Here is an 18,226-nt window from a genome sequence, read left to right as displayed (position 1 = left end):
GTTGGATTCGTCTTGCGGCTCCACCAACTGTTTTTGTCCCGATCCTCTATCTCGCAAGCCCTCCGTTCGGTGACTAGGCTGTTAGAGCTGCCGTAGTCTGCCATGACCCAATACTTAGTGTTTCCTAGTTTCACGTTGAGTTTCGTTGGGGTGGTTGGTCCATCCGTAGGGGAAACGAGGTTCACCATTTAGTCTTCACCAGAGTCGTGTGCTATGCTCTCTATTTCGTTACTTAGAGAGACCATGTTTATGTTGTCCTCGTGTTTTGACCCGTGCAGCTCTTTGATTTCATTGACGTTTCTATTGTTATTGCGGGTTAGGTTGGATCGACATACTTTGGCGAGATGGTTGGGCTTGTTGCAACTTCGGCATGTTTGTTCGAACGCTTGGCATTTGGCCCTGTGATCTTGTGTCCAGGGTTGTCCACAGTTTCTACAGTTATGTTGTACTTGTTGTCTATTAAATTGATTGTTATTGTTGTTGCCTCTGAGCTGTGTGAATGTACCTCCGGGCTGGCTGTAGTTGCCTCTGAATATTCCTCGGTACCTTGAGCTTGTGATTGCTAGTACGGGCTCCGATCGCCCTACTATTGATACCATTGATGGGTCTGATGTGTGTTTTGCCTGTATGGCTAATTGGCTTTGTGCGCCTAGTTCGATAATGATGGCTAATTCCAGTTATATTTCTGGGTCTAGTGTTACCTTTAGGAGTTCTTTTTGTATTTCGGGGTCATTCATGTTGGCTGTGAACTTTTCTCTTAACAGCCCGACTTCTAGTGTTCCCAGTTGACAAAATTCTGCTAGGGACCTTAGAGCAGAGTGGAATTGTTCCATAGTTTCTCCCTTTTGTTGACGTCTGGTTAGAAGCAAGTAACGATCGAAGGTTACGTTCCGTGGTCGTATGAAAGTCAACTCCAGTTCTTCCCACAGTTGTAGTGTCGTGATGTTATCGACGTTTGTGTGGGGGTATTTTCGGGTGTGCATCCTGCGTCCTTCAATTACAATGGTTAGATAGACCACTGATTTTGCCTTCTTGTCTGCTACGTCCCATGGCTTATCGCCGCACAACACCCCTATTCTGTCAATAAAGTTGCACTCGTTCTTCCATTTGGCTACTGCCTGACTGTATCGCGTGAGTCTTTCCCTCTCCATTGTCTGTGTTGGGTTGTTCACTGGTTGTTCTTCTACTGGTTCTGGGGGGGTAAATGACAGTTGTCCGTTTCTTTCTTAGGAGTTCGTCAAGTTCTATGTTTGTCTTTGCGACGAGGGCCCTTTTAAGTTGACTTCTCCACTTTTCCCATGGCATAGGGGGGTTGGAGCTGGGTTGTTCCCAAAATGGTTCCAGTCCTAATATGGTTCTTCCTTTTTCCGTTGTCTGCGCCATGTGGAACTCAGATCCTTGACACTTGTAATTCTTATCTATCTATGTAAAGAGATTGTTAACGCACAACTTCTATTCACGTTAGTTAAGGCAGACTTCACGTGATCATTTCACTGTCTGTCTATTAGTGCGCAAGTACCTGTTACTTTGAAGGACTATGAACAATCGTCATGCGATTGCAATGTAAGCAAATATAATGAAGTACATACTTCATATGATGTTATTAATTCACTGCTTCAAAGATTAAGTAGTTTAGGGGTTAAATGGTAACCCATGTACCACACGTGTGAAAATCTACAAACTTCCAAATAATGATATGCCGTGTGGAGAATTGGATCTCATCGAAATTTTTTACCTGGCATCTCGATTTCTGTTATTATTAAATTTTTTAAAATTTTTATCTTTTTCTGAATATTTAGTTTCTCAATCACATTTTCTCTCTCCCCCCGTTTATTGTTTCGTTTGTGATAAGTTTCAAAATGGTTTTGTCATCGTGTGAAAATCTGCAAGCATCGAATTATTGATATGTCCTGTAGAGAAAATTATCTCATCGAACTTTTATACCTTGCGTCTCGATTGCTGTTATTACTCCTTTTTTAAAATGTTTATCTTTTTCTGATTATTTAGTTTCTTCATCACATCTTTTCTCTCCACAGTTATGGTTTCGTTTGTGATAAGTTTCCAAATGGTTTTGTCATTGTGTGATAATCTGCTAGCTTTTAATCATTGATAAGTCTTGTAAAGAAATTTATCTCATCGAAATTTTATACCTTGCGTCCCGATTGCTTTTATTATTCATTTTTAAGCTGTTTATCAATTTTTGATAATTTCATTTTTCAGTCATATTTTTTCTTTCGCCAGTTAATTTTTAGATTGGTATAAGTTTCAAAACCGTTTTGTCATCGTGCGAAAATCTGCAAACTTTCAAATATTGATATACAAATTTGTAAAGATGATCACATTGTATGAAAAATGATTTATCTTGCAGAATATTGCATGCTTTTTTGAGAAAAAAAACGATGTAAGACAAAACATGTTCTCGCAAGATTCCTTTGGAGTATTGTAAGATTGATCTTAGATGATGATCAATTTTAATACTCCTGGGAGGTACTATTTTTTTCAAAAAGTGCTTTGATACCTTAGATTGACCCATTTTTGTCAGTTGTCTTCTTTTCTCAAATTTTTTTTCAAATTATAGAAGGAAAATTCACAACACGAAAAATTGGTCCACTGACGATTCTAAGGAAATGGTCACTTTCTGCCCCAAAATTTTGCTAATTTTAAGGGGATGCCTCGGAAATGCGAAATTACAGACTTTAAAACAAAATTTAATAAAGGAGTTTCATTTTCATAGATTTAAAGAAACATTTATTGAAAGAAGAGACCACGATGCGGAAAAATTGATGAGCTTCACCTTTTCTGCTCAGCTGTAACTTCGCCGTTTTAGCTTTTGAAATTCGAAGGAAATTTAATCGAACAATATCAGAACTAAAGAAAATACTGGCCCACAATTGGTTGGGATAATTTAATACTGAAGCAGGCTTCTTAATCTCGAGAATTTGTTTTGAATTACAAGGCTTTAAATCTCGTTTTTCGATTTTACTGTTTTTTTTTTCTGTTCATAAATATTTTTTTCTATACGTTTTAAGTAAATTTTGTTCTCATGAAGGAGTCAAACATTAACTCTCTAAAGCTCTGGAAGAGCATAATAAATTAGCTTTCACAAGTAAAACTCACAAAACTCGTGATTATGATTTATAATTGCCAATAAAAGATGCGGCTCTCAGTTCTCAGATCGTTGCGCAAAATAACTTACACTTTCCCAAAACTCCAGATTACAAATTGACAAAACTTTAAAATAAAAAATTACCTAACGGAAAAAAATCCTTCAATTTTTTAAATTTTTGATATTTTTGCAGACTTTGTGTTGGTGTACGAGACAAAGTCCAGCTCAGCAGAAAAGGAGACAGAGAAGAGGAGGAAAGCAGGGAGGGAAAAGTTCTTCTCCGAATTGGAAAGACAGGGACTCCAATTGGAAGAGGTTATCAATTATAACTATAAAACTATAATGTTTAAAACTGATTTAAGCTGTCTGCGAGAAATGGTTAGGAAAACAACCCACATTGCTAATTTAAGCAGAACTCGACCGGGCCGAAATCTACTCTCAAGTTGCAATTTTTTGCAATCATTAGTTTGCAAATTTCGCCTTATGAAGAGATAATTTACAAATATAAACATGAAATATAAATATAAACAAAAATTTGCAAATAGTTGCAAAATTAGGCTAACTGACTAACATTTTTTTAGTTTTGTGTATGTATTTTGTAGAGAAACTTCTTCGATAAAAAATGAACCCCCCTTGAAAATAAACCAAGGATAACAACCGCCACTTGACTTTTAATGAGCTGTGCATTTGGCTCATTTTGCCGTTTCTTGCGGGCCACAGCTATGCGTTAACGTTTTACACCTCAAAACGTACAGTTGGCCTTTTCAGGGGCAATTTTGGCTCGTCACATTTAACCACGTTTTATGTCACTACTTTCTGCCGTCTTTTTCGCAATCACTTAACCTAAAGCTAGAATTCTAGATTTCGTTAATGTTGATCTAAGGCATACCCGTACCTTGGTCACAGTGAGATTCAGTGATGTACCATTGACTTTCAATAGTAACCATTTCTGAACCAGACAAATAGAAGTGTAAATACTTCTGCCAGTCTACCCAGAGTCAATTAACAAACATCCCAGTCTGTCCTTCTTCTTCGCAGCCTAATTTACATTATTGGACAAAACTGCACAGAATGTTTCACATCAGACTGTACATAAAAAGACCTGACAGACTGTACATAGCAAATTTTGAATATTTCGAATAACTCGATGTCATGCATGAATATTTTAAAATGGCGATACTCTCTATTCTATTGCTATTTCTACTAACTACACCACAACTACACCACTACACCAAACTACACCTTAACTAACTCGCACATCGACCTCCACCGACCTCCACCGACCACCACCGACCTCAGCCACCGAATTCCGCCACCGACCTCCACCGAACTCCGATGACCTCCACCGTTTCCGCCTGAAAAATGTGAATGCACCAATGTATATATTTAAGTAGTTCAAGCTTCGGGCTTTCGCCCGTGGGGTGTTAATCACAGTGTTAATCAGCGCGGGTAAAAAAAAAGCGCGGGTAAATTGATACGCGCCCTTATGCGCAGATAATTGTCAGCCGGCAATTAATGCTACACAGGCAAACGGAAGAATAAACTTGGTCATGCCCCGACAGATAACAGCGGCTGAAAACTTTCATGCTCAGAAACAATTCAGTTTGATGACTCATTGACCTCCAAAAACCAGACTGTAAATTTTAAAGTGGGATATGTACAGAGCAATGGGCCGGACAACATTCAGAATGGTTTTTGCCCTGAATCAGCAATGAATTGCACTGCTAGAGTGGTCCGGGTACGTCAGTATTTAAATTTTGTTAATTAACATATTATGAGCACGTTCAAATTTTGCCGTTTTAATGCACAATTTGTCAAGTAAAAAAACTTTTTCCTAATTGAAAATCAAAATGGCTTTCTTTAATTTCTGCTTATTTTTCCTTGAGTTAGCAGTTTTCGTTCGACTATGGCTAAAAAACATAATTGAGAACAAATAAAACGGCAATTTGCTTTCTGTCTGCACTTGTCACTGCTTTCATGCGGGCTCAGTTATAGCTTTGATCTCGAAATATGGGCCGTGAAAAACCCGAAAAAACCGAGCAAATTTGTTCTTTTCCTGAACGTTTTGCGGCATAATACAGCGCATGGGACTTGATATGATGGTACAAAAATATCACCGAACAAATTATCACGACCAAATTTCAGTTTTAAAATTGGAGTTTATTTTAGTGAGGGTTTATTTCCGCGGGGGTTTATTTCCTTTCTAAAATTTTTTGTCGTAGGGTTTATTTTTTAAACACTGCAGAGTTACCCACTGAAATAAAACTTGACCCATTGTCAGCCCTTGTCGAACAATGTATGTAGAATAAATCTAGACAAAACAAATTTGCCAATCTAGAAATTTGCCAAAAGAATTTGGTTTAAGACGCACAAGGTTGTGAGTTATTGATAAACGTTGTGATAACTGCATCAGTTTTTGGTCCGCCAATTTTTCGAAAAATATCTGAGTCAATCGTTATAATATCTTGAATCTCAGAACAGCTTCTCATCAGAACAATTGAAAGGATCTTGCAATTTCGAGAATTTTTTTAGAAGTTGTAAAATTAAGACTCGTGTCAAGAACAATGCAACCCAAGTTGACGTCCCAGGCAAAATCAAGTGTGTCCGGACCGAAGATGAAAGCACGATGTTTGTCGATGTGTCGAAAGCACGATGTGTTTTCGCAATTCTTTAGTCTGGAAATATCTAAAAACACACCAAAGTCTGAAGAACATGAACGCACGAAAACTTCTACCGGTAACAAACTAATCGCGCTCACAATAAACAGGCTCCGACTTAATGACCATTAAAAGCATTAAGCACGAATAAGAGCGGTCTGCTTTTACTATGTATTAAGATACAAAAAGTTTACAGAATTTTAAATCAGCATCAAAAATGAGTGATTTTAGTTTTAAAAAAATCCGGTTAGGCACTTGTAAGGACCTAATGGGGGATATTTCAAGCTCCCGCTCCCCCATTCATTGAAACTCTAATAAATCCCTCGCAGAATTATTCTGAATTGATAGCCTCATTATGAACTCTTCTCTGAACAGAGACTGTGGCTGTTATTTCAGTGTATTATCCCATGTTTAAGGTCGTGGATGAGGATGGAGAACAGCACTGTACAGTGTATGTGAAAGTGCATGTCCCATTCGAGGTGCTATGTCTCTACGCTGAGGAGCTCAACATGCGGGCACCCTTACAAGTATGTTCATAATTTATTTCAAAACAGAGTCAACAGAAAACACAAAAAAATCATGTTTATTTACCTTCAAAAGAGCAGAAATTAGGGGTAGAGAGATGAAAAACCGCATTCATTTTGTTCAAAAGAATTTAGAAAACAAACTTCGAAAAGTTAATGATATAATAAATTTTTCATCTTATAACATTTTTTTTTCATATTATTCGTTTAATTTTCAAATCTCAGATCCGACATTCTTTTTAATGGTAATCTCTTTGGGGTACGACGAAAAAAAAATTATTACAATTCCATTCGCCATACGTTCATGCAAATTTATTAAAGCCCACTCAATACAAGATATTTCACAATTCATTATTGAAAGCAGTTCGGATCAAAATCAAAATTTTGACTGATTGATGTTCCGTACTATGTTTGTTTATCTGTTTTTTGATATTTGTTGATTCATATCTGGCGTTTTTTTTTCAAAGAAAATCGTTTTTAATACATTTTTCAAATTCATTTCTGTCTGTATTGCGTCAAACGTACCAAAAAACAACCAAAGAAACGATTAACCACTTATATTAAATCTGAATTAAACTCAATTATTTAGTTGAAGTATGGAATATACACAAAGCAAGATGCCTTCAAGTGAGAAAGCAAGTTTTTTTGAGCACAGTAATTGTAGAGGGTATCAAGCATTATTGTCTGAACAGAGTTCAGAGTAGCAAAAGGGGCAGCTTTTAAGTTTGCTTTTTCTAGTATTTGTTTTGTTGATTACGTCAAAGCAAACTTCAAATTGAGCCTATGTCGGCAAATGTATATTGCGTTGTCTTTTAAGAATCACGAAGATTTGAAAAATAATTTGAAAAATCTCAGGCTATGAGTCCTAGCATCAATGATTTTGGTTGTGGTCTCAATAGAAAAACATGAACCAACAAATTTTTTCCGTGGTCATCGAAACTAGACCTATTGATTTGGAGCTTTAAGCCATAAATCGCTGGCATTTTATATCGGTTTAAATAAAACAGATAAAATAAGCCCCTTGATCCGGTTTCTTTTCCTGTTTCAGCTGGCGTCACAAGATGACGATGATATTCATGGAGTAACGGTATGTTTTAATTTCCCATCTTGATTTGAGCCAAAAACCCCCATTAGAAATCAAAATGAGATAAAAATACTTATGAAAAATCAATTAAACAAAGAAGGATAACCTTATTTTGATGAAGATATACTTTCGCTCTAACTTTTATTTTTCCGATTAGAGAGTATATTACCCAATTCCAAAATACCCATTGCTCCAACATAACCCTTGCCAGTGTGCCCAATAAGAAAGGAAATTGGTTCCTTCTTATTTTTACCATCAATAGACTGATTGCAAAATAGCGTTGTTCAAACAATCAGGTTTTTTAATCGAGGTTCTTTTAATCTCACGTTTGTCGTGTCGAAGGTCTCAAATTAGAACAAAATAATTATGAATTTACGGTCCCAGACTCAAATTAAGTAATCAGTGCCAGAGTAGGAATAGCTGGGCTGCAATTACATTACGAATTATCTCACTAAGAACCACACAGGGTAAAACTTTTGGTATTTTGACATTGGGTATTTTGCTCTCACAAAATTTCGGGCATCTCTCTGTCATCTCTTCACTGTATTTTCATTCTAAAACAAAATGTTTTAACGTTTTAACAGTTTTTTTATGAGAAAGAAAAATTTTGTCATTTTTGAGATAGGTTCTCATGAAAACCTATCTCAAAAGTGACATAATTTATCTTCTCATTAAAAACCGTTAAAATGTTAGAGAATCAAGTATTCTTTCCATATATGGATGTGGATGGTTTCAGAAACAGTACATGTCGTATGGCGAACGGGTAAGTATGTTCTACATATATTCTACATTTATTAATAATATTATGTAATTGTATTGTACTTTACTATACACTTCACCTTATCATTCATTGGCTGTGGGCTCTACTCCTCTTTTAATCATTTTAACCAATCAGCAGCTATATTTCATACTAACCTTCAGTAAACCAGACAGACCTCTAGTAAAACAAAGCACATTCCTTTTCCAGTTCCAAACCTAGAAACTCAAACCGAACCGATTAAACTTGTATCAAAATTTCATTGCTCATAATTAAAATTATTTCTGGAAATGATTTCTGAAAACACTCATGCCGAGGTTATACCTCAAACTAATCTAAGACAGGCGGCAGAGTGTGTGAGAAAAAAAATGACAAACAAAGTACCTAAAGTTGCCAAAAATTGAAATTCGCTATTGAACACTTGGCACCTTCTGACATATGAAGTAAGATTTCTGCTGTAATTTTTTTTCACCGTGGTAAAACTCCATACTTATGTCTCACAACAGTCACAACTTTTATGACATTTTTAAGGGTGTATTACGCTCGAAGCCTCAACCAAGTTACTAACTAATGATACTTTAAAAAAAATTAAATTAGTTTAAACTAATCATAGTCTATTAAAATACATTTGCAACAGTGATGGTAATTTCTCTCTAATACCCACAAAGGTAGAACTTTCAATGGATGATCATGTAATTTCCAGCTAACTATTACTTGCGAACTCTTGACTAAAGTTGATATTGCTTTGAAATAAATTTAATTTTTCCAGTCGTTTTTGACATATCCTTCAACACGATGCATCACCCTTCAAGATTTGCCCCAAAAAGTCTCATTTATTTTACTCTTGCAAAAAGCTATTCATCATGAAATCGAACAGCCGCAATTTCAGGATTATACTAATATTAACTGATACATCTGATATGTTGAACTTTAGCATTCATCATTGAGAACTGGTATTTTCTAATGTACTAAACCAGACATACATCTCTCATTACGCAAAATAATAAGCTAGAAAACAAGTGGCAATTCAATGTTGTAATTCATCCCTTTAATGCTGACTAAGATTCATAACATGGCACTGCGAACAAAATGAACAACACGTTAAAACACAATTCAACAATGTTGCAAATGCCAACATTTTTAAATTCTTTCAGCCATGAACCAACTTTATCCACTTCAGAATACTCGGACACCTTCACACAATATATGATATTATCTTATCAACTAGACCCAGACTGGACAATTGTAACGGACGACGATAGTACAATAACGGATACAAAGCTGAGACAGAACATAGAAAAAACCTACTAACCTGCAAAAACGCACTCCTCTCGAATAAAAGAAAACCAGCGACTAAAGCAGTGGAAAGCAGATTCACAGGAGTGAAATTGAACGACCAAATATTTCATGACATCTTCCAATAAGGGAGAGAGATCTGGAAAAAAAGTGGGCAAATTAGGAAATTTGAGCAACCTCTTCTTAACCTTACAAACTGAAAATCAATCAGACACTGAATTCTGGTTTACCTGTAACAAAAAATTGGCATAATGCAAACTACTAGAACAGACAACTGGAGATATGGAGAAAAATCTCACGATTTCTACTATTTTAACGGTTTAAAGAACAAAAATCAAGCGAACCAATACAGATAGCTAAATAACAGCTTTGATGAATTGCAGAAACATTTAAATCTAATCACGGTTAACCAGAAAACCAAATAAATGCTCAACATCAAACTAGAACCAATAGCAGAAATATTTAAGCAAAACAGTAACGGGAAAACTTGTTACAACTGTGGTGACTGTTACTATTTAGGGCAAAAAAACCATTGCAAGGCGAGAAATAGAAAGTGGTCCAAATGTAGTAAGATAGGACACCTACAAGCAGTTTGTAGAAGCAAAACCAACAAACAAGAACTCAACCGGAAAAATAATTACATAAACAAAAAAAACAAAACAACGGAATAAGAAGAGAGCGAAAACTCAAACACGGAAACAGAACAGTCAGAAACGTGTTCAGAACGAAAATCAACTCAAACAAAGCCAATAGAGAAATCAAGACAACAAAGAATACAGAAATTTTCCAACACCTATCAAATCAGAAGATTGTCAGAAAGGAAACTGAAAAAACAAAAGAACCGGAAAAATGTCTTTACTAAACCGTATCCAAGACTGGACAAAAGTAGAAGATGACGGGAAAAGGATAGAACTAGACCTAACTATAAACAAGAAAAAGTAAGGGCAATTTAAGATACAGTTAGTAGCCCAATTTCAATAATACCGGAACATATACCCAAAACACTGTTAGATACGGATTACATAGTTCAAAAAATAGATAACGGTCGTGGACTTCAAGTTCAAAACATGAAAACTCAAACACGCAACTAATTTAGAAAACAAGTACCAAAATGCTTCCCAAATAGTAAAATGGTGGATTACAAAACACAAAATCACACTAATAATAGGGATTGACAAAATAGACAATTGGAAGATACAGGTGTTCCCCTAACCTATTAGTAATGTCCATGCGGAAACTGGTATTATAGAAAAAATATGTACAGAACTTATAAATGATCACTAAAAACTTTTTAACCGAGACACAACGGTCCACAATTATTAATATCATGTAAAATTTTAAGAAAATTTAGTTTTTGTACGTAACAACAGAAGGGAGGATTGTCCCAATACACATCCAAAACAAAGCAAAAGCGGAAATCGTCAACATCATTAGTAACGGCCAAGTTTTACGGGAAAAAACGGCAGAGGAGCAATTTATCAGCCAGGTATATCACAAATTGGAACGATGGAACGGTAGAAAGAGCAGTAGATGCAAAAGAGTTGAACAAAGACATAGTTAAAAAGAAAGCACAAATGCCAATTATAGATAAAAACATATAGATAGAAACATAGAAGATATCGTGGCACAAATTTCCTGAAAGAGAACGGAAAACAAAACTGGACAACTTTTTCTCTCCACGATAGATTTGAAATATGCATTTGGTCAAATCAATCTACACGAAGACATATCAAAACATTGCGTTTTCACGATGATTGCAGGCAAATTAACGGAACATTACGGTTACATAATATGTTTCTACGGACTAGTGGACATGCCCGTTATATTGCAAGGAAAAGCGACAGTACAATGAAACTTGAAACACCTGCTTGGCAAGATAACATTATAGTAACTAAAGAAAATCTTTTACATTTTAGCAATATGGATAACTTTTGAGAGTTTTTGGAAAACGAAGGCTATAGAGCATCAATAAAAATCAAAATTTTTGGCAAAAAGAATTTGACTGGCCGGATTACATTTCAGAAAAAGGAAAAAAAACCCAAAATTATGAAAACTGAAGCAATTTTAGCATTTGAACCACCAAAGAAATCAGATTGTTCCTAGGATCCGTTCGATATTTAGGAATATTTATCCCAAACCTAACGGACAAAACAAAACCGTCATGATAACTTTTGGAAAAGGCGAACACAAACTGGATATGGACGGAAAAAGAACAAACAGCATTCGCCCAAAACAAATACTCTCGGTAGATGCAAGTACTATGGTATTGGGAACCACACTCTGGCAAGTTGATGATAACGAGTAAAGACGCCCCATTGCACACAGTTCAAGGAAACTAAATAATGTGGAAACCAAATACGCAATCAACGAGCTAGAGATGTTAGCGATAGTACAAGGATTATTCCATGGATGCAAATTCTTTAAACATTACCTCCTCTTAGACCGCAAATCCACGGTAGAATTGGAAGCGTTAATAAGTGTCCTCTCTAGAAATAAAATTAACAAATTAAACAGCAGACGATTGACTAGATGGAAAGAACGGTTACTTATCTATGATTTCGAGATTGAACACTGTAAAAGTCAACGGATGGGTATAACGGATCAACTATCTAGAAATCCCCAACAAGACCCGTTACCAGAGAACAAAGTTTTTGAGAGTTTTATCATTAACTTTTTAACACACATGAATTCTTCAAAAAACAATATCCTAATTGATACTTACTCTAAACAAATCCAGGCAAAGAGAGTTCTAATTGAAGCAATTGAAAGAACCAAAATGACTGAGAAAAAGCAAACTAACAAATCACATGACGTAATGACCATATTACTGCATAAAGCAATTGGACGAAAAACAAATATCATTCCAATTGAGCACACTAAAACTAGTATTGAAACAATCAATCTGCTGAGCGCGTTTTGCCTTAATTCGAATTACAATTCAGTTGCATAAAAAAGTGAACATTCTGATCCAAATTTCAACGATCGATTCAACAGAAGTTCAAAGACTGTACACTCTAAAAGTGGACGAATAGGATTCAAACATCTTGTTTTCGTGCAAGTTAAGCCCTAGACAGTATCTGAAAGCCCTCTATGAAAAGCTTTATATGCTCCAAACCACCATCCCTTATATGACTGTAGCTGGGTTAGATCGTGTATTTAATTCAACGAAGATAGAGCAACAGATAAGGAGGATAAGAGACACTGCAAAAAAAGACCATTACTAACTAATTAGCATTACATGCCAATACATTACTTAGCAGACTAGACTGGAATAACTTGAAACTGAATAGACGCTCCAACCAAATAGGCGAAGCGGTACGAATATATGGAGAATTTAAATCCATCCATAACCAGATCAACGCCATCAACCTACAGTCCGATCAAAAGCTCGAGAATCTGCTAGCAGAGACAAACGGAGACAGAATACTTTCGGCGACACGACAAGCAACTATTGATAAGAAAACTGAGCTGATCTCGTTAGAATACCAGGAAATCCAGAACGAACTAGGCACAGCACTGGGACTGGTATCTGTCGAACAAAAATCATCTCACCTGTTACATTCTGTAGATGGTTTCTTAGCGCTCTCCATTAACGCCAGTGCGGGATTAGCAAGATGAAAGATGAGTCTAAGTTAGCCTACTGGCCGAATATTGATGCAGAGTTACATAAATCCCGCAACGTCATTGAATGCTTACAAATAGGTAAAAATTTAAAATCTAGTAAGTGTAAAACAGACCCAGAAAAAATGAGACCCCTTTACAGAACGAACCAAGAAATCCAGATAGATCATTACGGGCGAGTAACGGAAAAAGGAACAAGTAGGTACATAATAGTGGCAACGAACCGTTACTAAAAATAAACACACGCCAAAATGGTTAATAGCACAGGAAAACTTGCAGCTATCATATTTATTACAGATATTCTACTGAACACGGGATACGCGGAAAGAATTAGGTCAAACCTCGGTGGTTGCTTCAGAACCAAAACATACAAACATTTGATAAAAGAAACAAAAAAATATAACACCCTACGCACACAGGGTTAACAGTGCGGTCGAGAGAGAGAGATTTCGGAACAATCGAAACGTGACTTGAAATTTTTAAAGCAGAAGGGTTAAGCATAGAAGAAAGTTTGAAAAACATTTTATACAATTAATTTTTACGTACTCTATTCAAACGACACCATAGAGGCAACGTTCTGACAAAGAATCCGAAACTTACTTAAAGTCAATTTTTAGTCCTATTGATGATTTTTTGTCAAAAAACGAACTAAAAGTGACGGAACTAGTACGGAACAAAAACGGGAAAATAGTAGGACAATGAATTCACCCTCCAATGCTGAGGTCCAACTTCAAATTTACAGCGGACTGAAAACCTCAAGAAAGCCCAAAAAGTTCTAACGGGAAAACCTCTCAGGGCAAAACCTACCAAAAAAGGGAAATATTACCATTAACCGTCAAACAGCACGAAATATTAAAAAAAATTTTAGTACGACGACGGGCCATTTCCATCTAAACGAGATCCAAAAAAAACCAGAGACAAAAACAATAAAATCAGAACAAAAGAACTGGACAGAAAACGTAGCTTCTGACCAATAAATCAAGCTAGCATCACACAAGAAGAACAGCAGCCTGAATCGCCCATTACGAAGTCAAAAGCACCTACTACTATCTAAACGAGGAGGTTGGGGTACCGAAAAGATTCCACATGGCGTACTATGATAGCAAATAGACTTGTAGTGATGAGTTTGCCTGATGCCTTGAGAAAGTTTTTCTTAAAAACAGGGTACATGAAAAAAAAGGAGAGGCAAGAAAGACGACAAAAAGCCGAAAAAGGTAATAGTACCGGATGCCTCTGGAAATAGTTCGGACAGTTATCTGACGTGACACCACGCCACTACAGACCGGACAGCAAAAAATCAACGGCACATGCCACCAGCAAGACGACCAGTCAGATTCTTCATGATCCCAAGATAACAACACTTATTAGGAAACAACACACCACAAAAATAACACAGTCGAACTGACACCAGACTTCGATGCCAACACAAATGCATTGATTGAAGACGTACAAGAAATCGGAACAAGGAAGACTGAAGACTTGCAAGGACAAACAAGTTTCGTTGCGCAATCAACCCCAGTTGAGCACAAAAACAAAAGCACAGAAAACAAGCGATAAAAAATCAAAATAAAACCTTCTAACGAAAATAAAATTTTAACGGAAAAAGTAAAGAAAATATTATACAAAAAGAAAACATAGAGAACGAAAAGAAAATTATACAGTCCAATGTTTTAAGAAACGCTAATTGAACTAATAAGGGGGGATATTATCTGGTTACATTACGTTTAGGTTCCAAGTTAAATGAACTAGTGGATGCAGCCATTTCCTCCCGTCAAGGAACCAGCCAATTACGCGAGACCCCAGGCTCAAATTTTTATGGCACCTACCAGTAAACAGGAACTCAGAAATGGGATCTTAATGTTTTAGAAAGAACCCACAATGCACCCACAGAAGAATGAGGAGACACTCAATCAGAGACAAATTTCTTGGTAATTGACGAACCACTAGAGCAAATCCCAGTTAACAGTTAGGGAGAAATTTGTTAGGAACTTAACTACACTCAATTTGAATTCAAAAGCAAGAGAGTATGCGGATTGAAACATAAAGAAACTTGAAACCTCCCAGGGTTAAAAGATAAACTGACAAGCCCAGCAAACATAACAAACTTTTGCCTTTGTTTATTTTGTTTGAAATTCCGTTTATTAAGGTACTTTGTTTCATCTGTTAATTATCATGCCACGGAAAGTGACACACCTGATATGATTACCATTAGCATTCATCATTGAGAACTGGTATTGTCTATTGTACTAAGCTAGACATAGGTCTCTCATTACGCAAGATAATTCGTTAGAAGACAAAGGCCAGTTCAATGTTTTATTTCATCTATTTATTGCTAACTAAGATTCATAGCAGTAACAACACTGATGCTGTGATTATTTTTTTAACATTCGAAAGCATCTGAATTTTTAAAGCGAAGGTTGTAGCCAGATTAATTTATATATTCACCTTAAAAAACACAGGAAAAAAACGACTTGAAATAGAATAATTACAGTATGTACGTTTTCAAAGATTTTCAGTTAAAATTTGAAACCTATGAATCAAGAATTTAAATTTGACCTGAGACAATTCGAAATGAGTGAAACAAATGGAAGTTGTTTTGCTTTAATTTTTATCAGAACATCTCGTTTTTTTGTTTTTCATTTAAGAAAATCTAAAAAATTTTTCAAATAACACGAAAAACATTTTTGGCTAACTATTATGTGAAAAACGATCAGTGAAAAGAAACAATGACAGTAGAGCTTAATTGGAATTTGCTTGCAACGATCATAGAATCAATCGCTTGATCTTGCAGGCGTTTTTGTTCTCGCATGATCAACTTTTGTCTTGCAAGATCATGTAATATGACAATACTATTCAATGATTTTAAAATATCAGATTGTTTAACCCTCTTTTTTGAATAAAGTTGGAACATATGCGTAACTATTAAACGCATGCTCGTCATGAGCTTTATTTAGCTAGAATTTTACCCAGATGTTATAGAGAACTTCCAAATGTTATTTTTTGGAAGGGCTTCCTCTAAAAACGACTTTATTCAGGGAAGTTAAGGACGCATACAAATAGTTATAATCCTCCTTGTAAAAAAAACAATTATTTGAATTGGAAGATTGCGCTAAGATCACTTGTTTTAGTTCTCAGAATATATTTCAGCATTAACAAAATAGTGCAGATAAATTGTTCACACTTAATTGATTCGCTCTTCATCAATAATTTATCTTATAAAAGATACCACTTTTAACCAAAAAGGCTAATTGCTTCTTAAAATTTTAAGGTACGTACAGAGACAATACATTCCACTAACGGCTCGATTGCTTGCCTAGTAGATAGGAAACATAAAAAACATATTGAACAGATGGAAATCTTCATTAAGTTTGGTTTCCTTAATGCAATAAAAACTGCATTATTCTCTTTTTAAGTAAATATGTTGTCGTTTTTTTCCGTAGCTTTTAATTGTACAGTATTTTGTCATGATCTCATCGACTGTGAAAATAGTTTTACTCAGGATTGCGGATTTTTTGTTCCGGTTAACCTTTAATGCTTTTGATGGCTACATTTTATCAGAGCAAAGAAGACTGAAGACTTGCTAAGACCAACAAGTTGCGTTGCGCAATCAACCCCAGTTGAGCAAAAAGACGCAAGCACAGAAAACAAGCAATGTATAATCAAAATAAAACCTTCCAACGAAAATAAAATCATAACGGAAAAATTATCAGAAAATGTTATACACAAAAACGGAAAATGTAACAGAAAATATAGAGAACGGAAATGAAATGAGACAGTCCAATAGATTAAGAAAACGCTAAAAGAACTAAAAAGGAGGATATCATAGGGGGAGTACATTACGTTTAGGTTCCAAGTTCAAAGAACTAGTGGATGCAGCAATTTTCTCCCGTCGAGGAACCAGCCAACTACGCAAGAGCCCAGGCTCAAATATATAAGGCACCTAACCGGTAAACAGAAACTCAGAGAAGGGATTTTAATATTTTAGAAAGAACCGGCTATGCAGCCATAGAAGAAGGAGGAGACACTCAATCAGAGAGCAATACATTGGAAACTGACGAATCACTAGATCAAATCCCAGTTAACAGTGAGGAGGAAATTTGGGAGGTGCATAAGTACACGCAATTTTAATTCAGAAGCAATAGAGTAAGCGGATTGAAGCATAAAGAAACTTGAAACCCCCAGTATTAAATGATACACTGACAAATCCAGCAAACTTAACAAAATTTTTCTTATATTTATTTTGTTTCAAGTTCCCTTTATTAAGGTCCTTTGCTTCATCCGTTAATTGTCATGCCACGGAAAATGACACACCTGATATGTTGATTTTTAATATGCATCATTGAGAACTGGTATTATTGTCTAATTTACTAAGCTAGACTTAGATCTCTCATTACGCCAGATAAGTAGTTAGAAAACAAATGGCAGTTCAATGTTTGAATTCATCTCTTTATTGCTAACTAAGATTTATAACAATAACAACACTGATGTTGTGATTAATTTATTTAACATTTGAAGGAATCTGGATATTTAATTCGAGGGTTTTTAGCCAGATTAATTTGTATGTTCACCTTAAAAAACAGGAAAAAAACACCTTGACACTTTGAAATAGAATAATTACAGTGTGTATGTTTTCAAAGATTTTCAATTAAAAATTGAAATCTATGAATCATGAATATAAATTTGACCTGTGACAATTCGATCTGATTGAAACAAATGCAAGTTGTTTTCCTTTAATGTTTATCAGAGCATCTCGTTTTTTTGATTTTTCATTTAAGGCAATCAAAAAATATTTCAAAAATCACGAAATACATTTTTTGTCAATGACTATAAAATGGAAAACGGTCAGTTAAGAGGAAACATTGAAAGTAGAACTTAATTGAAATTTGATTGCAGCGATCATAGAATAAATCGCTTTATCTTGCAGGCATATTTTGTTCTCGCATGATCAACTTTTGTCTTGCAAGATCATGTATTATGATCATACTACACAAAGATTTTGAAATATGAGATTTTTTATTCCTCTCTTTTTGACAAAGGTTGGAACTTATGCATTACCACTAAACACATGCTTGTCATGAGGTTTGTTTAGCTAGAATTTTACTGAGAAGTTATAGAGAACTTTGAAATGTTATATTTTGTAAGAACTTCCTCTAAAAACGACTTTATTCAGGGAAATTAAGG

General features: G+C 35.5%; 1 protein-coding gene across 1 annotated transcript in view; it reads left to right on the top strand.

The window, feature by feature from the left end:
• The first annotated feature begins 1,334 nt into the window (after window positions 1–1,334).
• LOC142352202 (anoctamin-7-like) overlaps window positions 1,335–18,226 on the top strand; it is a 34,535-nt gene continuing 17,643 nt past the window's right edge. Inside the window, exons 1-5 of the mRNA XM_075404671.1 lie at window positions 1,335–1,407; window positions 3,300–3,421; window positions 6,180–6,290; window positions 7,336–7,374; window positions 8,108–8,134. Of these exons, the coding sequence (XP_075260786.1) occupies window positions 1,335–1,407; window positions 3,300–3,421; window positions 6,180–6,290; window positions 7,336–7,374; window positions 8,108–8,134 (372 nt within the window). The remainder of the gene's footprint in view (window positions 1,408–3,299; window positions 3,422–6,179; window positions 6,291–7,335; window positions 7,375–8,107; window positions 8,135–18,226) is intronic.

Source organism: Convolutriloba macropyga, chromosome 1, assembly GCF_964194025.1.
Source record: "Convolutriloba macropyga chromosome 1, txConMacr16.3, whole genome shotgun sequence".
NCBI classification, from domain to species: domain Eukaryota; kingdom Metazoa; phylum Xenacoelomorpha; order Acoela; family Convolutidae; genus Convolutriloba; species Convolutriloba macropyga.
The sequence above is the reverse complement of the archived record's forward strand: the minus strand, read 5'-3'. Positions and strand labels throughout refer to the sequence as shown.